General features: G+C 34.9%; 1 protein-coding gene across 1 annotated transcript in view; it reads right to left on the reverse strand.

The window, feature by feature from the left end:
• MAN2A1 (mannosidase alpha class 2A member 1) overlaps positions 1-24,476 on the reverse strand; it is a 161,666-nt gene that overhangs the window by 51,365 nt on the left and 85,825 nt on the right. Inside the window, exons 10-12 of the mRNA XM_024743371.1 lie at positions 22,618-22,800; positions 17,976-18,090; positions 16,940-17,007 (exon numbers count right to left, since the gene is read on the reverse strand). Of these exons, the coding sequence (XP_024599139.1) occupies positions 16,940-17,007; positions 17,976-18,090; positions 22,618-22,800 (366 nt within the window). The remainder of the gene's footprint in view (positions 1-16,939; positions 17,008-17,975; positions 18,091-22,617; positions 22,801-24,476) is intronic.

A 24,476-nucleotide genomic window follows, 5' to 3' on the forward strand; every position in this document is an offset into this window, starting at 1 on the left:
AGGAGACAAGATTGCAATTAGGGTTAAATGATAAAATGTTTGGAAAATCACAGAGCTCAGAGCTCAGACCTGGCACAAAGTAGAATCTCAACAGCAATTAAATCTCTCCTTTCCCTTATAAGACCCTCTTGGTGTCCTGACCAGATATCCTGTTACATGAATCACATGAATGGCGGAATGAATGTTTTAATTAACTCAGGTCACTGAGCTGCCTTATATGCTCTCTTATGTAAGGCATATATAAATCTAAAGGAAAGAAATTAACAAAACCACACATGTTATAACACAGATACCTTAAAACAAGAGTTCAGATAATATGGCGGGGGGTGGAGATAAATAAAGAGATGCACAGAACCTACACACGTACAAAGTAACCATATGGCATGTGGCTAAATTAAAAGGCAAGAAAAAAAAAAAAAAGGACAGAGAGAAGGACTCCTCATGGTATGTGTAGTTATAACCTTATGAATGTGACTACATAGTCCCTGTTCTGAATATCTATAGTCTAGAAGGGGAGAAAGAGAAATTGTTGAGTTCAATATAATAGGGTAGGTAATAATACAAAACTATGTACAGTGTGCCTTGTGATACACACAAAAAGATGGCAGTCAGGATGATTAAGAATTAATCAGGAGAGCATTCAAAACAGAAAATTAATTAATACAAAATGAGCAAAATGTATATACAGAAGTTGACAGAACTTTACTGAGGGACATAAAAGTGAATGAATGAAGAGACATACTTTTCTAGGTGAGAAAACTAAAATACTGCAAAATATACAACTCTCCTAAAATTAATTCATGAATCTTATGCACTGCCAACCAAAATCCCACTGAAATCCTTTTATTGGGAGAAAGGGAGCAAAACAATCCTATGATACATCTACAGTAATAGATGGGCAAGATAAATGGTTAAACAAATGCATTAAAACAATATGCCAACACTGATTGTAAATGAATTAAAAAATTTAAAAACAGAAAAAATGATACAAAATCAGTAAGAAAAATAAATATAAAATTTGTGGTACAAATTCTCTTTTTAACCGTAACAGAAAAATACAGCAAAGCAAAAGACTGGCAGATTTGATAACAAAAAGCTTAGAACATTTTCTATATTAAAAAATAAGATTAAAGAATAAAAAAATAAAAGGAGATCAAATTTGGGATATTTGTAAAGTGCTCCTACAAATCAATAGAAATATAAACACTCAAGTGGAAAAAATGACCATTTTTCTTTCACGAAACTGAAGTTGAAAAATAAACAATGCTTCCACTTCCAGGAGAGATGAAGTAGTTGACGAGAGCTCTCACTTCTATGGGCCAACTAGAAAAACCAGATAAAATACAGTAATCATCTGCTTGAAGGCAACAGAGAACTGCTGAGGAGAAAAAACTGCAGAGAAGAGAGCTGCCTTCTCTAGCCATTTTCACCCTGGGCTGTGCCAATTCTCAGCACGGGAAAGGCTGAGTTCCCTGCAAAACCCAGAACAAAGCCTAGAGAAGTTTCACTGTGATTGGCAAAGAGGCTAAAAGACACTTGGTGAGGATGTAGAAAGCTTCAAGTGCACAGTTGGCTTTCTCATCAGTCCATGTGCCAAACACTGGGAGCTGCACAGAAAAGGAGGCTTAAAATCTAAACAGAAAGCTTCTAAAAAGTAGAGCAGAGACATATCATGAGGTTTTAGAACCCACCAGGGAATAGGACCTACAGAATATACCAGGCTATTAGTTGAAAACTTAATGAGCTAGATGAAGAAGACATTGAGAGAATTAGCCTCAATTTAGCACAACCCTTGACTGGAGTAAGAGTGAACACTCTCTAGAAGATAGTTTCTAGAGCCTATAAAATTTTCCTACACAATGTCTAGCACTTAATATAAAAAGCTGAGACATCTGCAAAGACAGAGCCACATGATTAAACAACAAAAAGACAGAAGAATTAGAACCACACATCTGGATATTGGCGTTAACTGATAAGCCTTTAAAATGATAATTACTATGTCCAAGGAAAGAGGAAAACATGAATACAGTAGATGAAAAGATAAAGAATTCCACCACAGAAACTGAATACGTCAAAAATTAACTGAATGAAATTCTAGAAGGATAAATATTTGAAATTAAGGACTCAGTAGATATGTTTAACAACAGAGTAGATTAAGCAGAAGAGAAGTTAAACTGTTAACAGAGATACTTCCTCTAGATTCTGGCATTTTTAGCGAACATCCTGCAGCTACTTTTTAGACATCTAGATATAAAACACTATTCTACAAAAAGTACATATTTTTTAAATAATCAGAAAAATACAACTACAAAAACATGTAACTTTTTAAAAGGTCAGGGAGAGATAGCCAAGTTAAAGTAGGGAAATACACTCTAGGTAGAGTGACCATAAGAATAAAGGCACAGATATATAAAGAAAAAAAGGACATTATTTTCAGGACATACAGGTCATTCAATATCACTAGAATCTACATAGTAAAACGCATGTCTAAAATGCCAATATATGGAGCTAGAAAGAGAGATAAATCTCAAATCACAGTGAGGAGTGAGGTGTCTTTAAGTCATTACAAATTGCTAAAAACCTTATTATATGGGGTATGGGGAGTGACTTGAAGGTTTAACGTGGTCAGATTCATTTTTAATAGGTACTTCTAGTTGCCAGGTAGAGGAAGGATTTAAGGAGTCAAGACTCAAAGGAGGAAGACCAAGTAAATAGCTACAACAGCCAAGGTAGAAAAGGTGAAAACCTAAGTTACAGGAGCGGGTAGAAATGCAAAAAGAGGAACAAGTCTGAGAAACAGGTAGGAATTCTTACTAATAGGAATTTTTGGATTCCTTGGAGAAGGATGCATAAGCCACAAGGAAAAGTCTGTAATTCCTGTTTTGCAGTTAGGGTGGCATAGATATGGTAGCGCCACTAACCAAGATTGAACCCCTAAGGATGGGTGGAAGACATATCAAGATAAAGGTGATAAATCCAGTATCAGACCTCTCGAACTTGAAGTACCTGAGGGATATCTACATAGATTTATCCTGATGTTCTTAAATTAATTATCCCACTTATCCACTGGAAATACACTGGTTTCCAGGTATGGTAGGCAGAATAATTCCGCCCCCCTCCCCACCCCAGGATGTCCACATCCTAATCCCCAGAACCTATGAATATGTTACCTTACATAGCAAAAGAGACTTTGCAGATGTGATTAAATTAAGGGTCTTGGGATAGGGAGATTTCCTGGATTATCCAAGTTGGCCCAATATAATCACAAGGTCCTTATAAGAGAGAGACTGAGAAGTCTAATAGAGAAGGTGGCCACATGACAACAGAAGCAAGAGGCTGGAATGTGTGTGGAAGGGGCCACAGGCCAAGCAATGCAGGTGACCATTAGACGATGAAACAGGCAAAGGATCCGATTCTTCCCTCAGAGCCTCCAGGAGGAACAAGCCCTGCCAATACTTTGTCAGCCCAGTGAAATTGATTTTGGACTTCTGACCTCCAAAACTGTAGATAATAAATTTGTGTTTTTTTTGAAAGACTAAGTTTGTGGTTATTTGGTACAGCAGCACTAGGAAACTGATACATCAGGTTATACTATTCCTCTTGAAAATGAGGGCCAACTTCCGGTTTCACATCACAAAGACCACCATACACAGAAAAGAAACTCTTGAATGCTGGAAAAGGGGGCGGGGTGGGGGTGGGCGAAGGGCAATGAGAAGAGCTTGGGGTCCTTGGAACTGGGCCCAAGCAAAGACTGAAGTAAGTGTGTCTAGCCCTCTGCTAGATGACCTGCTCTCTCATGGAGGACTTCCTCATACTTTCTCATCCGCTGGCTACAAGGTCTGACGTGCCCAAATTCACACTGTCCCTGTGCAAGTGCCCACAGATAACAATAAGGAAAAAGCAGAGGAGAAAACCCCCAGACCTGCACTTCATAAAAAGCAAATGATTGACAGTCCCTTACACTGACCAAGGTGGTTATTTTTAACCTTTTAAAATTCTGCTTATCTTCTAATCCTTGAATGCCTTATACAGACACCATTCACTGAAGAAATGCACATACGCACAAGATTTTTCATGTAAGTTCCAAGGCCTCCCAGTTTAAAAACGTTTCTATTCCTATAAAACAGGCCTTCTTAAATAGGCAAACATTTAGCTGTTTTCCCATAAAAACCTCTCTAGAAACTATACAATAACAATCTCACTTATCTTCCATGACCAGATACGGGACTTTATATTTGCAAGAGGAAAAATAAAACATGACATTTTATGGAAGCTTCTAATTGATTTTGTAACATGTATTATTTGGCCTCATTTAAGAAGAAGAAAAATTCAACACTGAAGAACAGAACACAATTTCATTTCAGCAATCAAAATTAGGATTGCACTTGAATATAGTAGTACATAAATGTTATCTGAATTTCCTAACACATGAAAGTTTATTTCAACATTTTTTTCTACATTTAGGAGAAATAAATTAAAATTCATGGACAAAACTATTATAAATCTATCATCCCATGAAAGTCATTCACCCAAGGGCAAGATTCAAAAGGAAAGTAAACAAGTGTACTGCAGGGTGATCAAATCTAGTGTGTAGATGCCCTTTATGAAACAGTAAGATGATAGTAGTACCTAAAACTGCTGTTGTCAACTAAGGTTTTGATTTCTGAAAATACCTTACAAAATCCAAGAACTCCATTAAATATTACTGAGAAGAGTTCTTAGTTTAGATGAAAAGTATGCAATTATTAAGAAAATATTCTAAAAAGCTCTATGTTAGAAGACATTACTTTGTGTAGAGAATTATGTTTATAATACTAATAGGCAAAGCAGTAAATCAAAAATAAAATTTTATATTATTAAAGGGATATTTTTTGCTACTTTTAACTCAAAGTAAATTTGACTTGGTAAGTGGCAGAGTTTTCCAGATGGCAATAGTAACAACAACAACAATAACAGTAATACCAAACAGCTAGCACTAATGAGCCTTTAGAACAGTGCCTAGCATACAGCATGTGCTGTACTTGAATTAACTCCTTTCAGCTTCACAAACAACTTATCAAGTTCTAACATCATGCCCATTTTATAGATGTGTAGACTGGCTTGGTATCCAGCTCATGATTCACAGCCATTTAAATGGTAGAGCCAGGATTCAAATTCAAGCAGTCAGGCTTTAAGGCATCTTGGAGATGGGGTAGGTGGCCCTGCTCTTCTCCAGTGGGTAAGGGACTCGGGGTGTATATGCTAGAAGCACAGAGTCCCACCAGAGTTCCATTTCCCCAAGTCTCTCTGAACTCTGCTTCATCAGAGGGCTCCACCTCCACCCTAGCAAAGAGCCCTCACTCTGAAAGCCCCCAACCAGCTGTAATGGCAGGACTGGGGTAAGGGGTTTTCTCTGAGGTGATGAAACTGAGCTACTTATCAAAGCTGCTCTAATAACAACACAAGCTGTTCTTTCAGTCGTTCTTACTTTATGTAAGAGGCAGTGGGAGAGGAATTGTTAAATTACAGGTCTTCATTTTGCAATACTGGTGATATTTTGGAAAATAGTTTCCTTATCCTATGTCCCAGTTACTGAACAAACTTGGTTATTTTCCAGAGTTGAGTTTTCTACTCCCAAACTTCCTTTCCCAGTGTTCATCCAAACGAATGCTTTATAAATGATTTGTGTTGTAACAGACAAAAAAACTAAATGTCAGTTGGATGTAACCCTGGGGATTATCTACTTTAGCCCCTCTCTCCCAAGACATATTGCAAATGCAACTAACGTTTCAAAAAAAGAAGGCTGGTTAGTGACAGAGGTGGGACCAGAATGAGCCCTCTGACTCTCAGTCCAAGGCTCCCTTCACAACACTGTGCTCTTTCCAGGTATCTGACAGTAAGATCTGCCCAAAGCTCAATGGTATAGAAGCAAAAGAGTATCATAAATGTTTGAATTTATAGCTGCAAATGCAACTCAATACTATAAATTAAAATCTTAACCCTCAAAAGTAGAACTATATTTCAGGCTTTCCTACATTGAGAAAAGCATTTCTAAAAGCATAAATAAAACCACAACCAAATTAGAATTAACATGTAATTTTATAACTTTTTTAAACAAAATAAGGTTGAAAAACCTTGCAATTATTCCCAGTGCACAAGAGAAAATAGCAACTCAATGAAAAGGATGAATATTCTTTTCCAACTATTCTAAAATTTTTGATACTAAAGCAATAAAAAGAAACAGACACAAAAACTGTACATAATTTGGCTGACCCCAAGAGTCTTGTCACCAATTAAGATGCTTTCACTCTGAGAGAGTTTTGCCTAAAACAAAAACACCATCTGTTTTACCTAAAACATTACGATGTTCTATTTTCTTGTCAATTCAGAAATCACATCTGTAACCATTTTCTGAAAAGACAGCAAAAGACATTATATTTATGGGTGACTGCATAAGGAATGATGTTCAATCAAAATGTAATTTTCATCTACTAGAAGAAAATTTCATTTCTCCAATGACTGTAACGCCATAACTTTGGAGGAATACATAGTACATAAACAGGCTGATTTTTACACATAAAAAGATCTTAAAAGTTAATACAGTAAAATAAGGTTATTTTGTTGTGAAAGACAAAAATGGCAAATACGTTTGTATTCACTTTGACAACTGAAAACCTATCTTGTGTGAGGCTTTCAGGTGAAGAGAAAACAACTTTTTACTGCTGCAACATCTCTTTATGCTAGTGAGCCATCATGTAAGAGGTAAAAATATGAAAAAAACACAAACCACTCTCTCTTTTCAAAACACTTTTACACAATATCAGTTCTGGGAAAGATACCCTACAATCCAGTGAACCGACTGAAGAAGATACAAAACACTAGAAAAAACATCACTCACAGTGAAGGCAAACACCATGTCACAAGAGATAAAGAACACGTTTCGAAGAAAAACACACAAGCCATCCAAACACCTATAGTACTTTGAGTATACATTAAGTACCTACAAAATATCAAAATCTAAAACCCAAGTATGTTTTAGTTTGAAAAGTACCCCAATTTCACAGTTAATTTTCTTGCCTAAAAAAAATAAAGCTACTCTCCAAATAAGGATGAAATAAATAAGTCCAAAGGCTCTATTTAAAATGTTTCTTTTACCACAAAGTTGTGAAGTGTTCTGAAGTCCAAGATGGGCTTGAAGCCCTCCCTGACTTTTTCAGGATCAGGATACCTTCACTAAAATCCTTTTCCTTGTTCCTCTTGTAGTGCACGGTTTATTAATCTGCATTCAGAAGGAAAAAAAATCTGGTTCAGAAGAATGGAAGACTTCATATGCCGCATCACTTCAGTCTGTGCTCTGAACTGCCCTGAGTTAATGAGTTTTGTGTTAGCAATTTCAGAAGACATGATGGACACTGAGAGGAAGAGAAGAGAGAGGACAGAGAACTAAGTGTGCACAAAACTAGAAAAAATAAGGAATCGCTCTCACATACTCGTCAATTCTCCCCAACCCAATACAAATCACTCAAGAAATCATTCATACGCCAGATATTTAATTTACTTTAACACTTTCACAGTGCATGACATAACTCCAACTAATGGGGGAAAAAACTTGGGTGCTACAAGCAATAACACAGAACAGAATCACTCAAACTCTGCACTTTCCTTAGATTCTACAAAGTTACTTATTTCCAAATACCTCAATTGGAAATTATTATAGTCCTTCCTAGATCGTAGGTGGTAGTCCCCATGCTAACTCTGCCTTCATATTGTAAGGTATCAAAATAACATCATAATCCTACATATAGAGGCACGTATTACTGTTCCCCATCTTCTGCACTTTCTTGATTGTGGTCCTTGATGGAGTAATTGTAAGATGTTGTAAGCAATGTGCAAAAGTCACTTTAATTTCATTAGACAAACCACACAACTTAAACACCCTGTGTAAACTTAATTCACTGTATAATAATCTGACAACAATAAATTAGAACCACACAGCTAGTTAAGAAAGTTTGATTTAAAGTATAAACAATAAAAAGGCAATTAAAACATAGACTAACCAGGAAATTTAGCAGGTGTTCACTGAACATGTAACTACTTTGCCATTGTTTTTAAACAAATAAACATTAAAACAATCATTTAAAATGCAGTCTGGGGCTTCCCTGGTGGCGCACTGGTTGAGAGTCCTCCTGCCGATGCAGGGGACGCGGGTTCGTGCCCCGGTCCAGGAAGATCCCACATGCCGCGGAGCGGCTGGGCCCGTGAGCCATGGCTGCTGAGCCTGCGCGTCCGGAGCCTGTGCTCCACAACGGGAGAGGCCACAACAGTGAGAGGTCCGCGTACCGCAAACAAACAAAGAAAAAAAATGCAGTCTGTTCAACCACTTCTACAAATGAAATCTAAATCCAATAAACCTAAAATAATTTTGTACCTAGGAACAAAAATCACGGCAGACTAATTATAAGGGCCTGGGAAGAAGTTGCACTTTTCAAGTTTATGTAAAATTGATGAAAAGAATGGTTTAAGATACCATACCCTGAAAACACTAAAGAGACAAATTCCACATTGTGACTCTTTAACTTTTTGAGAATTCAAAAGAGTTTTTAAAAAAATATATTTTCTGGTCTCTGTAATAAATTAAGAGATAAGTTGTTCTTCTCAGTCTTCATGTTACCCTAATTTTCATCATTTTGCAGAGCTTTTTCACGTGTTTCCTATGATAACTTTCCATTTACTTATCCTCACAGAAATAGATATCCAACACAAGAGGGAGGAGATATGGGGATATATGTATATGTATAGCTGATTCACTTTGTTATAAAGCAGAAACTAACACACCATTGTAAAGCAATTATACTCCAATAAAGATGTTAAAAAAAAAAAAAAAAAGAAATAGACATCCATCCAGCCCCTGTGTATGAGAAAGGTACCTCTTGGTCTTTATTGTGGTATTGCTTGAAGTTCATCTCTTATTTAGAATTAGTTATTTGACAAATATTTGTTGAGCACCTACAATGTACCAGGTATTTGCCACAGGATTTGAAAGAACAAGAGCTAATACTTTAGCAAGGGAGATGCACAACCAGAAATAAAGGAAATAATCAGTTTGTTAATAATGTCTGAAGGATGTAAAGAAGATGCAGTAATGGAGAAAAGAATGAGTGAAAAATAGGTTCACATGCATAGATGCAGCCTGACTGCAAGTTCCCAAAAGGCTACTATCCAAGGGGGCTACTGTTTGTAGCATTCGGTCTTCTACACCAGCTCTGCTGTTCTGAACAAATGGAGCACTTCTTTCTTCAACAGACAATATCAGCTACTCTTCTGGCCCATGCCACCACCAGCAGCGATTTCCTTGAGTGGATACTGCCCTAGATCAATGCTCTGTCATCAGTTCCCCATTTGCTCCTGCCTATTTTATTTCTGGCAAATTCAGTCTCCAAATTGGTTGTAAAATAGAGACACAGTGAAAGCCATCAACGTGATTAAGGTTGGCAATAGATCCATTAACTGAAAGAGTTAAAGCTGACTTGAAAGTAAAAATTAAAGTAGGACATCTTTAAGATGCCTATATATGTCTAGGCATCTTTAAGATGCCTATATATATATATATATATATATATATATATATATATACTTTACCATAAAACATACAAATGTATATTATGTCCCAGTCTACTGATGTAAGAGCAAAGCTTCTGCTTTGATTATGGGACCACTAATTGGCATTCTCTGTCATATTTTCTGCATAACCATACATATGATAAATTATCTGTGGTTTCTAGCTTAGTTTTTCTAAAGTAGAACAAGAACTTAAACACTTAAAAGTATAAAGCAATCTGAGTGCAGATTGCTTCTACATCTTTACAATTTCTTCCCAAATCTTTTGTAGTCATCTCGTCAGTATTTATCAGTGATTCAAAGCACTCAACTTTATATTAAAACAAAATCTTTTTGCTTAATTCATCAGTTTAATAAAAATCAAATTATCAGAGAAAAATAACAAGAAAAACTGATTTGGGAATAAGTAATTGATTGGTGGTAATCACACAACTCAACTGAAATACTGGAGAGAAAGAAGTGTGCCAGCCTGCTAGCTAGTAGTCTATTAGCAACAAGGTCAGGGTGCCATGGGCACAGAAAAGAAATGTAGAGTATCGGTTGATCCAGCTGGTCAATTAAGTAGAGGTTTTTTAATAGAGATCTTAGGCAAAGAGGATGAAAAGTAAAGAACAGCTACCTATCTAGCTATAAAAAGTAGCACCTTCCTTGTAGAAAAACATTTGTCCATTTTTCTTGTTGGTAAAGTACCAGAATTTCAAAGCCTTGGGGGCAGACATTATGGAAAGGCAAAGGAATCAATCTCCACACCTGCTTTTAGAAACCTGCATGGTGTCTTTATTTCTAACCGTTTATCATTGGTCAGTGACTAACTGCATTTCTCAGTCCAGTTCGATCAGCGTTGCAGTTTGAGGTTATCTTAGATTGTGGCAATAGGGTGACTGTCAAACCAAGGTTTTGGTGCTCCTCTGACTGTCATCTTCATGTTTTCATGAGTTTTAATAAAAAATTGAGAGAGTCAGTCTCAGGGTTCCTAGTCAGCCATCATATAAAATGGAAGTGTCAACATTTTAAAAAAAGAAACATGTAATAGGTGTTATTTCATCTAAGTCAATGTGAGGTTGAAAGAGTATTTCAGGAATTAATACTCATCATTCCTGATATAATAAAATAAATAGAAATAATGGTGGGGAGAATAGTGTGGGAAAGGTGGAGTCTTTCCTCCTACTCGCTCCCCAAAGATCTATTTCCCTGAAAAATCAGGGAGAAAGCAAACCAGTGAATGACTGACTTAAAATGGCAAACTCCAGGCAAGGTTATTTATTTTCCTTGCCAGACATGACTGTTCGTTCCAAAACTAGTTCCAACCACTGGGCAAAGAAGTTTTAACATAAAATTAACTAATGTACCATGGGGAAGGTATCTCCAGTTCCCTAAGAAACTTCTGGTTGTTTAAATAATATACTATATTCCACTCAGTCTTCTGGGTAAAACATGCCCTCTAAAAATATTCCAGATTACAAACAGGCTGAAACATGCTTCTGGATAATCAGAGAACTGGTCAATATACATCTTAAAAACAGTCATAATTAACAAAACACAACTCAGGTGGAATGTAGATGAAAATACACAAATATCCTTCACAAGCAATTAAGATTTAAACAGAAAAGTATCTCAGAGAAGAGTTTAGGAACTCATCCTTCAAGTCCAGTAATGACTCAACTCATAAATGGACTATGCAATTAATACCCAGATAGACCTAGACTAGAATAGCTCAGCTTTTTTGAGTCTCCGGTACTGTCAGTTAATAATTCCCCCATTAAAAGAGAAGTTCTAAACTAGTTTTCTCAGGAAAGGACATTTGGGCTGCTCTCAGAATAACAGAACCTCTGGAGAGTACAGTGTCAAATCCTAGTCAAATCATGTATTCTATTATCACCTTGAATTCCCTTGGTATAATTTTAAAATGCAACCCACCATTTTCAAGAAAAAAAAAAAAAACCTCAATCTTCTTGATTGTATCCATTTATCTTTCTGCTAACTAATGTGAAGACACTTCTATACTAGCTTTCTAGTACATGATAAGACTTGAGCTTGAACATTACAATCCATGAAAAACAAGCACAGTCCTTACACTAATTATCACTGCTAATGCTTTTCCATCTCCCCCAAAGAAAAACAGTGAATATTCCAAACAATAAAAATAAGGTTGTGAACTTGGTTTCTTCACTTAAAACTTATGTTTAAATAACTGGTAGAGATGTTAGATACTTTCTTACTTACATTCTGACTTGGTATAAAAATAGGTTGATGACATAGTGACCAATCAGAAAATGCTCTAAAGCCTTGAATCCCATCGCACTAGTACATAATTACTACCAGAAGAACTGTTTCTGGGAACAATATTAAAAATACAAAACGTAGAATCAGGCAAATACTCTTATGTCAACAACAATAAAAAAAGTCTTATGATCTGACAAGGCAACTCATTCAGGTATTTGGGAGTATCTTTTGAATCCACTCATTCTGAAGAGCCCCCAAGAATGCAACCCCAACAAAGTTCATTCTACAAGAATGCAATGATGCTGAGATGCAACCCTAAATTTTGCAAGTCTCATAGTATGAAACTCTGAAATCTCAAATGAGCAGTTGTCTAAATGCTGATCAAATTCAAAGCTATATTGAATTACTGCTGATTTTTACTTGTATTAGTATTTAGTGGATTGGAAGTCTTCTGCCACTCAACCTACAAATATTAGATGAAAGAATCAATTGGGGAGAATATACACCAGGATACTACATTTTCACATAGAATATGGTTCACATAGAATGTGAACCATATTCTATGCATATCTGGTGTCTGAAGTTTAATATCCTCTTCAAGCAATAATAAAATATATTACAACAAATCTTTATTAAATTCTTACTATGTTCAATATCATACCATAGGCATAGTGGTGGACATAAATGACAGAAATAATTCGTACCCTAGAGGAGTTTACAGTCTAGTGGGATTAACTTCAAATAATTATACTGGCAGAAATAAGCCAATCACAATTCCCTGCCATATGGCTGAGCTGTGTTGGACCTGATTTAGATGAAAAATTGGGGCCACTATCATAATGGGATGAGATCTTGGGCAACTTGGGAGGAGGGTGAGTTTATTTTATTTTGCACATGGGAGGTATGTGAATTGTGGTGGTCAGTGGCGAACTGTGGTAGATAGTCCCCAGAGATGACCGAGATCATTCCCTTTGCTTCCTGCACATGCTCCTCACATCAAGTAATGGAGAATAATTCCCCTCTCTTATATCCTGGATGGCCTTAGTGACTTGCTTGACTAATAGAATGTAGTGAAAATGACCTTCTAGGACTTTCGAGTCTAGGTCCTAAGAAGCCTTGCTGTTTCTAGCCAGGTAACTTTTTCAGAGTTCTGCTTTGGGTCGATTCCTCAGATAACTACATAAATTATAGTTAATAATTTAGGCACAGAGAAAGGCCTTGGGGCAAGAAGCCACTGCAGTAGTTCAAGCAAAACATAAAGGATGGCTTAAAACCAAAGTAACAGAAAGAGAGAAGAGGATGGATGTCAGCGATGAGTAAAGCTAAAATCCAAAAGACTCTACAATTGATGATACTTAAGGAATGAGAAAAGACAGAAGTCAAAGTGTTTTCTGGGGTTACACTAGAACCTAGACAGCTAAAAGAAAATGATGCTCTCAATCAAGATTAGAATCCAAAAGAAAAGCATATATGGAGAAAAACAGGAAATTAAATTAGAGGGGCAGGGAGGTCATCCAACAAACGAATGGCAATACCCCAAGTGAATGGGTTAACGAGTGCCTTTTTGGAGTTCTGTCCTTTTTAAATCTGGCTAAGCCTAGAAAACATTGACTTCATTTGTGTCTCCACATGGTTAATGTTTTTTTTTTCAAATTAATCCCTTCTTTTTCTAGCCAAAAGAAACAGATGTACGATTCCTTACCAATAAATACCTTGCTAAAAATTAAAAGCATTTAAAGGTAAATTTGTAAGAGTGGTTTGAATAAATTACTCTCAAACTAAAAACATATCTATTACTTGAAAAGTTAAACTTTCAAATTTACAGACGCAATCTCGATGTAACTTTGATTACATACTTGGTGGCATTTCAAATTATCTACCATTAAAAAAAAGTTCCTTTATACCTTGTCAAACCATGTGACATACAGACCTGTGCTGTGGCAACATTTAATCCTGTCCTGCCTGAACAGATGGAATACTGAAAGAAGACTGAAATCTCTTTGCCTGTCTCAGATTTTACCTTGCATCCTCAGTGTTCTCCAAGTTCCTAATCCTGTAAGTCTTTGTATTAAGTGTCCTTACAGTTGCTTTCCTTAGTCAATTGTGAATGTAGAGAAACAGAAACATCTTTGTACATTTAAGGATTATTTAAGGCTAGACAATTTATGACTTGTCCAGGGTGCCCTAACTTTTAACTTCTAATCACATCTGCTTTCTATACAAAGGCTAAGAATGTATTCACTATACAGCTCACATAACCTTGTGAACTAAATTAGGCACACTGACATGTACTATGTCACTTTCAGCAGATCATGGACTACTTTTTAAATACTCACAAACTAAATCATGTTAGGTTATAACTGTAATGTTGCCAACAGCATGATCAAATTCATTTACATGTATTATTTAAACTGTACGGATTTAGACCAGTGTTTCTCAACTTTTTATTACAACCTCCTTAAAGATTCTTTTTAGACATTTTTTCCTAATCATCCCTCTACACAATTTTAATACTACACATAAAATGTTTATCTGTTATGTACTATTATCTGTATCTGTGCTTTGCATATTAAAAAAAATAAGTTTTTTTCACCGCCCCCCCCCCCCAAGAACCAATTCTTAGCCTCCTAGGGAAGACATCTCCCTATTGAGAATGCATGTTTTATTTAGATTAATAATATGTTGTTCAAATAAGTATTATTCTTATAAGCAAAATAAAGCTAAGCCTTAGAGCATCACAGAAGACTCACGAAGAATAGAAGACTGAGTTATGGCCACTCTTTTTTTTTGTTCTTTTGTTGTTTTATGGTACACGGGCCTCTCACTGCTGTAGCCTCTCCCGTTGCGGAGCAGAGGCTCCGGACGCGCAGGCTCAGCGGCCATGGCTCACGGGCCCAGCCGCTCCACGGCATGTGGGATCCTCCCAGACCGGGGCACAAACCCGTATCCCCTGCATCGGCAGGCGGACTCTCAACCACTGCGCCAACAGGGAAGCCCATGGCCACTCTTTTGAAACTGCCAATTTAAAGACTGAGAAGTACAGACAATTATTTAACTTTCGGTACCTGCAAAATAAAACTACCAAAGGCTTCCATTTTAAAGGCCATCCTCAGTCCTCCATTCTTCACTGATTTTACTGAAAGATCAATAACTCAGAAAATTTGTGGCTAACAAGTAAAAAATAGATTTTAAAACCAAAAATATAAGTGGTTTTATTCATGAGGTTCTAAAGTTCAAAATGGACAATAAAGATAAAAATAGGAATCAGACAATCCTAAGTATTCCCAATTCACCTAACTATGGAAACAGGAGCATTGACATTTGGTAGAAAAGAACTCTGAAGATATAATATTAAAATGAAGAACACTATTTAAATACAAACTGTTTAAATGGAAATATCAAAACGTGACTGTTTTCCTAATAGATTCAAAAAGCCTACTTATGTTTACCTTTAATTAAAACTCTTCAATATTAAAAGCTCAAAAATATATTAATTAATAGATCTCTATCTCCTAACTTTCTGTCCTTAATTAATAGACCTCTATCTCCTAACTTTCTTCCTCTGGCATAAGTAAGGCTGAATTATCACTTACGTCTGGCTAAGGCAAGGACAGAGCACAGAGCATGAGTCCTCTGACTCATTATGGCCCCATCCCCACTGCATCCCATCCACCTTAACATGTACCCACAGGAAGACTAATGGGCTGGGGATGGAGCATGAATTACTTATAGCAAGCATAAGTTATTCTTAGAGTCAGCAAAAAAGAAGATCTTCCCCCACCAAAATAGAAAAAGATAAAAAAGGTAATAGATAAGAGGATTATGCCAAAAGCCAAATAGATTTACTGACACCACAGTTTATTAGGGACACAATATATAAAGAATGCCCATACAACCCAAAATTCATCAAAACATTACTTATTTTAAGACAAAGGAAAGGTTTTGTAATTTTACAACTGATTTTTCTTTCAATATCATTATCCTTTCATCCTAACTATGGCCTGGCAATATGAAAGCTGTAAGGCTTCAGCAAGACTAAACTTAAGACTTAAACTTTCTTTTCAAATTAATCCCTTCTTTTTTCCAGACAAATGAGATGTAGGGTTTCTTTAGTATTACTTTAGTGATACTTTAGTATTGCTAAAATATACTTACCTTCATGTTCTAAGGTTGACCTATATATGCTTTAAGTTTCTATTTACTGAAGAAGTTTAGTCAGCTAAGGCTCTAGTCTATGTTTAACTGAAATCTCAACTTTATTAAAAATTATAAAATTTCTGTAATAACTTTGATTCCATTTATTTTAAAATAATTTTAATAAAGTGTAAAATCATGAATTACACTTTACAATTACTCTTTTATTCTACAATTTATAACAGGTGATACTCAATTTCTCAATTTAGGTAGTAAAAAGTTATATTACAAAACTACACTGTGTATCTGCATACACTGGGTACTGACTGATTGATATCTGCTCATTAAAAATGGATAACTTGGTTAAATAATTGTCAATAAAAACATAAAAGGTTTCTTTGTAAATCAGAGGCAGCCATCAATTAAATGCCCCATTTTTAGGTTGACTGAACACCTTTCCCATTTACTTAAACATAAATCAACAATGTGAAAATGAGGCAGTTTTACAAGCACAATGACAGTTATCTAGTAAATAATTTACAGTAGGAACCCTTATCTTCTAATAGTAATTACGTCTCTTCTTTCATTTAAAAATACAGGATCAGAGATTAATGAAAACAAGGTAAGTAAATAAAAAGGTAATCAAGAAAGAACACACTCTAAAAATTATCAATATTGTAAATATAAGGTAATTTTTAGAATAAAGCTACATATTTACCATCCAACATCAAGTATTCTGTAAGAAATATTGTTATAATAGTTTATTCAGCTATCAAGGTACTAAACGCCGTGTTAGCTATTAGCATTGAATACAACACAGTCATGGGAGAAAATCCATTTCTTCAAAACAATTGTTTTAAATTTGTAAGCTGATTAAATGAAATACTGCCTTATGATATATGCTGGGTCCAGAACAAAATCATGAAAACCCCAAAAAGTTAAGTCATAGAAGTGGTCAAAGTTTATGAGAAATTATGCTATTTACCTTGGCTCCGCACTCAGACTTATTACATTTTTTTGTGGCAGAGAACTTTGTGTTCTTTGTTTCAAATCCTATAAAAATGAACAGAAATTTTTATTTTACTTTTAAAACTTGTTTCAAAGTTAGCTATGTAATAGTACCTTAAAAAAACATGAAAAGGGCACAGTAGGAAAAAAAAAAAACCTCTTTCCAGCTACATGAAGTCCATCATAGTTCAAAACAAATAAATCTTGTGTCTGTGCGCATGTATTGTGTATTTAGATTTCAAGTACAGCATATGTTACGGGGACTAGAGTCCATAATGAGCAGTTTTAACTATGAATCAAATAAATCAGAATTCTAGAGACAATTCTGCAAAAAATTTTACTATGTTACTTTTTTTTTTTTTTTTTTTTTTGCGGTACGTGGGCCTCTCACTGCTGTGGCCTCTCCCATTGCGGAGCATAGGCTCCAGACGCGCAGCCTCAGTGGCCATGGCTCATGGGCCCAGCCGCTCCGTGGCATGTGGGATCTTCCCAGACCGGGGCACAAACCCATGTCCCCTGCATCAGCAGGCGGACTCTCAACCACTGCGCCACCAGGGAAGCCCGTACTATGTTACTTTTGTGTCATATGTTTCATATCTTTAAAAAATGTAAGTCTGTTTATTGCATTTTTACTTTAATATGAAAACATATGATCAAGGAGCTTCTAATTAAAGCTAAGGAAAATAACAATTATAATGTCCAGTTACCTTACAATATCACTTAAGTGTTCTAAAAGCCTGTATGCTTTACATACCGTGAAATAAGCTCATTATTTTATTTTTCATGCTTAGATTTAGTGAGAATAAAATACACACCATAAATCAAATAGAGTCACACTTATGGGAAAGAACACACAGGTAATTTATATAAAGTGATAAAAATTCTTTCAAATAATGTAAAAAGAAATAATTGTATTTCAATGTCTCTTTTTATTAAACTTCTCACTCCCTTTTCCAACCCAAGAACAAAAGAATCACACATTTTTATTATGAAAATAGAAGATATCAACTAACCATTTCTAGGAAGGTATCAAAAGAGTAAGAGTCATACGAGCGTTTGTCCTTCAAAATAAGCAGCAGTGCAGAATGTCCAATTATCTTCTTTAAATTCATCAATGAATGAAAGAGTCTGTGAACCAAAAATTTTACTAGTCTGAGAAGTAATTTAAAAATCTCTATGCTGTATAAAAAATAAATAAAATAAAATTCCCCCCCAAAAATCTCTATACAATATTTTCCTAGAGAACAGACTTGTGGTTGCCAAGGGGGAAGGGGGTGGGGGAGGCTTGGATTGGGAGTTTGGGATTAGTCAGATGCAAACTATTATACATAGAATGGCTAAACAACAAAGTCCTACTGTATAGCGCATGGATCTAGATACAATATCCTGTGATTAAACCATAATGGAAAAGAATATGAAAATATATATGTGTATAACTGAATCACTGCTGTACAGCAGAAATTAACACAACATTGTACGTCAACTATACTTTAATAAAAACATTTTTAAAAATCTGTATATAATATTTTCAGTTTCTTTAATTATGGCCAAACCACTATCACCTTCATCCTGTATTCAAAGTGAAACCTATAATAAACCTATGATGAATTGGCTCTTTTTTTTTTTTTACCCTGAATGAGTACTTAAGGATAAAAAAAAAGTTAATCAGAAGGTATCCCTGATAAGGATTCATTTAAAATAAGAAAACTTTCTAGACACACCCGAAACACATAAACTTATTCAAACTACTTATATTCTACATGAATATCATACCAAATAATAACAATAGCCAATGTGATCACCCCAATAGCTCTAAGGCGTTCTACCAAAAAGCAATGATTTGATACTTTACTTTAGAAAAATCTTTAACAAGCATTGAAATAATGACAAAAGAAGACATGAGATTAACTCTCATTCACAAAAAAATTCAATCAGTATACACATTTCAAAGAATTTAAATTCCTGAAGAATTCAAATATATATTTTGTGAATTTAGTTTCATGTTCTTGTTCAAAAGAACTAGAGAAAAAAAGTATTTCACAGATCCAGATAATGAAATTATCTTTGTCCTTATTATATTTCTTTGTCATTGAAATTCTTAACTGTATTCAAATTGTATAATTATGTCTGAGGAGCCAAAGGGATGCTTATGAATCAACTGTTTCAAGATCAGTTCTGGAATAGAATCTCAGTACCAGCTATTGGTGAAGCACTACACATAGGGGAAAAAACTTGCCTGTTTTCCAAGTTTAATCTTACTTTTTTAAAGCTTTAGAGAGCAGGCAGCTCTAAGTAAACTCATATTGGAGAAATCTGTAGAGAAACTTTGCTAATCATGTTTTCAATCAACTATTAGAATAAATCTATTACGTTTATAGAGTGATTATATTATTTTCCCCAACACAGGAAGCAATTTTGGATCTATGTGTTAAAAACATTTTTGTTGGCATGCAACAACAAAAAAATTGTAAAAGAATTAGATAGAAATAACTTCTTTTTTCCAGAGCATTAAGATTAACTTCAAAGATGTAAGCGATCATGATCAATAAGTTATGAATTAAATGCATTTACATAGTAAATCTGTAACCATAGTATTAAAATCTTATGGATTTAAGTTCAGACCATCATCCACCTAAATTTCTCAGTCTATTCAAATGTTTTACTACATAGTAGTAAGTGTTCTCACCAGACTAAAAGACCATATACATGAATGAATACAATTCAGTTAGAAAAACAACTCCTTCAATCTAAGTTTATTTTTATTACCTACACGGCTATCTTTATGAGGTCGTCTGAACATGAAGAATAAGTCATGTTCTCCATCAGCTAAAACTTTATAAGTGTTACAGTGTATTAAAGTAGTCCTAATTAAACTGAGTGAATGTCACGAATCAATTTTCGTGTCCTAAAGGCACACACGCAGTCTTCTTATGAGATGACCGCTAAGGACAGGCGCATTTCCCAAACACTGTCTCAGTACGTATAAAGCTATTTTATTGAAAACAAAACAAAGCTAAACACAGTAAATAGGTCTGGGGAAAACTGGGTAGAACAAAATTTTACATGTTTCAACATTTCATCAACGTGGTATTTCTCAGAGCCTCTAATTTCCTAACCCACCCTTATCCTATTATGAAACAGTTCAGGAAACATCACTTTGGAATCACAGTTTTCTAGTTTGCTACCATTCCTACAGTCTAAAGGAGACGTTATCATGTCTGTTATTCAACAGTTTGATCTACATGTTAGGAGTCTCGTTCTTACCCTCTGTTCATTTTCTTCTCCTACCTATCTTTATTACAACTTAGCAATTGACAGAATTCTTAATCTTTCTGTAACTGACCTCATTACCATTCCTTCTTCACACAGCCCCATTAACCACTTTTAAGCTGAACATCCACATAGACACTGCCCAGTCTAATTCATTTATTATGCCATGATTAGAATTAACATCCAAATATGCCATGATGTATGCTTGCTCTCCAGTTTATAATTACATAAAGATTCAATCTACTGTTGACAGCATGACACTAAGAGTCACCCTTAAACAGCAGAAGAGAGAGCTAAAAAGGCCTGGAGCCCTGATGGCATTGTGGAGCTGTCACACCTGAACCAGTGACCTGCAGACTTCTTTCACATGGCCTAAAAATAAGCAGGATAGGATTAATTCTGTTTCGAGCTGCTATTACTAGCAGCCAAAAGCAGCCCCTAACTCATACACTTGTTCACTGGGACATTTCTGCCAACATCTGAATAAAAAGTAGTCAACAATCCAAGGACAAGAGACCATCCAATACTAGCTGCCTCTTTATTTATAATTCTCTAACTTGTGTTTTGAAATTTCCTACTTAAGATGTCTGTGCTAATGACTTGATAATTGTTTATGACTTTTCAATGAAGTGTGAAGTACTCACAAAGCAAATTTACAAATGTCAAGTACAACTTGAGAATTATTGTGTCTTTTTTCTCTGAGATGCAATTTTGTATGGGGATGCTTTTATAAGCTAAAAGCAACACCAAACATATGGAGGAACTAATGACAGGCCTCTGGAGAGGTTATGAGACAGAAAATGTTCTGTAGCAAAAACCCAATGACCTGTACCCAAATCTCTTTCAATATCACAGCCAGAGAGATAGCAAGTAGGCAGTGGAGGAGGATGACTTCTCTATTTCCTCTTAGGAGCTCTGCTCTGGTCTGATTCCCAGCAGCCTCACTTTTAAACTCTCAATAAACCAAGAAGACAGGAACAGGTGAAAAAGAAAAATGGAGTATCTGACCTTACTTTCAAAAATGCTTTCTGTGGAAGAAATAACATCATTATCATACAATGAGCTTTTCCTACTTTAAGCCCATATCAATCTCAACAGACGGATCCCAAATACATCTGCCATAGAAAACTGAGAAGATATTCAAGGTACTACCTTGAATATATTTTTGAAAGACTCAAGTCAACTAATGAAATCTCAAGAATACTTTTTTCCCAAGTTTAGTGAAAGGCAGTTGAAATACTGTAACTAAAAATTTAATTAACCCTCATTACAATTAGTAGTATCAGTTGTGGATCAATTTTTTAATAATGACTTTATGTGCTATGTACACTTTCCACATATGAGAATACCTATAAAAGATTCACTTTTTAAATCTATAATCAGAGCATATTTTTAATGATTTAAAAATAATATCAAAGCATAATCTGGAAGAAATACTAACCTAAGCTACAGTGAAACAATAGGCAAAACTCCTCCTCCAGTGTGGGAATCTCCTCTGCACTGATCCTAACGAATGGCAGCCTCAATTCTGGTATGATGATGGAAATCTCACTACCACAAAAGGTAAGCTTATTGGGAAGCACTGTTTACAAAGCCCTCTGCTATTCTGAGCCAAAGGCTGTACTCATTGTTTCTGATCTGCAATACGAAAATAACTGAGTTCTACTCCGTCGTTCATTTGACAGACCATCCAAGAGCTAAAGATGGCTTTGATATCAATACTCAGGCCATCGCTTTTCATCCCAATTCCTTATGTCGGCCATATATGACAAGGTTTCTAGGCTCTTCTACTTCCTGGCTGTTCTTCTAGGCTTAAACTTTTTTGTCAATGGCCCTATCAAAAAATGAGGTATCCAAGAACAAATGGATATGAAATAGGATGAAATTAAATGGCTATATAATGAAGTGGAGCTCTTTATCTCCCTGGATTATAACTATGATTTACTTGATACCAAATCCTTGGTCAAGAAGTAACCTCAATTACCACACTGTACTTGGGGAAAAGTGGGATCGGTTTTATAATAATGTTTTACTACTCCATTTACAGAAATGCACTACAATAAAAAGTTGAGACAGCCAGTACTTTGTCAACAGATTTCTTGAAAAACTGGTGACTCTGAAAACTGGTGGGTTTTCTACAGCAAACCTTATAAGGGATATAATTATCAAAAACTTCATCAAAACATAAGCATTTTGGGCTGTCAGCATAACTGAAAATGTTTTCTTGGTGTGACACACATATCTCTGAAATTGGTTTGATTTAGTGTGCTTTTACTTCAATAAAAATTCAGTATTACAATTAAAAAAGACACTTCATCAAAAATAAAAGCTTATGACCTGAAATTTTAAAAGATTTTGTTTTAAGTCCACTTTTCAATATATTACCTGGTACCATAATCCACAACCACCCAATCTTTTGCAGTTCCTGTGATAGCATCATGATGTTGAAATAGTCCCAAATTCCTTCTTGCTTCTGTCAGCATCATATAATGGGATGATGAAAGAAATTTACTTATCTTGTATTGCTGAGCTTGTTTCAGGGCGAAATAGTAAAGAATTTCAGCAGCCCTAATTGCATAAAACAGTCATTAATTTTTATTTCAAAACAAACATTTTAGTTTACTACCTAAAATAGGTGGCACTGATACATTTTCAAATGTGTTTTTTTTAAATCCATGATTTCAGTACAATCAGTTTATAAGACAGATATTGATAATAAACATTTCTATAAAACCACAAAGGTATCCACCTGATACATCTAAATTCTCAATCATCAAAGAACACCATGTCTCAGTGATATAAGGAAGAGAAGCCAGTACCTGTTGACAGAAAGATATGTCCATTTACATATAACATAGGGAAAAAATATCTCAAAGCAGTAAGAACTGGATAAATGTTTCCGTCCTTTCTTCTTAGCAGCTTAGACATATCATGAACTTCATCACCAGAAAGCCATTTACTCTCACATAGGTACATTAAGAGGAGAGGTGGTGGGGAAATGCATGGCCACATGAGTGTTAGACTAACAGTAAAGGAGAAGAAGAAAATGATGGCCAGACAGCTCAGAGACAAGAGTTAGTCCAAGGGCTGAATGATAACATACAACAACTATAGAGAATTTAACATTAGAAACTGAAAGATGATAAATCTTATGCCATCTTTTCTTAGTATTTTAAAGTAAAGAATAAAAATACTTTAGCTTAAGGACAGTTTTGAGCAATAATATGGGGGTTTATAATTTTCATCTTTAATGTTTTTCATCTGAGGACATGGTTCAAGATGGGTTTCTTAAAAGTTCTTTAAAAAGAGACATGCCTTGATGGAGTGAAAAATATAAGAAGATTCTTTACCACAAACATGTTAAGATGATGGAGAGGAAAATCAAGGAAGCATGAAAATGTATCAAGGTATCAAAAAACAAGGAGAGATTCAAACTGCTTAAAAAAAGAAAGAATTTGTTTGAATTGTTGAAATAATTTAAAGAAACTAAATATTCTCCACTTTACAAAATTATAAGCCTTCTGAAATTCATGGCATGAGAATCACTATATAGGAATTAAGGAAATTGTATGTATATGTATGCATATATATCCAGAGCAAGTATTCCTGGTTATGGAAAGAATATATATACATATATATACTCCAAAATGTAAAAAAGTGGATTTCAAGAATATTTTCTTCTTTGTACATTTCTATTTTATACACATTTTTTACAAATGAGCTGAGGATGAAATATCATTATCACACAATTAACTTATTTTCAAATAAATTAATTACATTTTGAAATTCAACTTACTATAGGTTTATTGTTTTAGTTTAAAGCAGCAGAATTATCAAAATATATTACCAGTAGTAATATATTTAAGTAACACCTTAAACAAGTTCAATAAATTAAGATTGAACCAATATTCATTACTCTTTGCCACTAAAAAATACTTGACCCAAAAATTATGAATAACATAAAGATAACTAACTGTAAAGATAACTAACATAAAGATAACTAAGATTCTATTGGGTAAGAATGCAGAAATCTCTGTAATATATAAATCTATTTTGTTACAAATAATGTATATTCATCTGGCACGTTTGTGAATATCTCCCCAAATAGTCAAAGGTTAGGCTTTTTAAATAACAGTTACTGTTAGTTTGTGGGAACAGTAGCACAACAACAGTAAAAATAATAAAAACACACACTACTATAAAAAAGTACAATTCTTTTTTTTTTTTTTTTTTTTTTTTTTTTT

Source organism: Neophocaena asiaeorientalis, unplaced genomic scaffold, assembly GCF_003031525.2.
Source record: "Neophocaena asiaeorientalis asiaeorientalis breed wild unplaced genomic scaffold, Neophocaena_asiaeorientalis_V1.1 scaffold26, whole genome shotgun sequence".
NCBI lineage: Eukaryota > Metazoa > Chordata > Mammalia > Artiodactyla > Phocoenidae > Neophocaena > Neophocaena asiaeorientalis.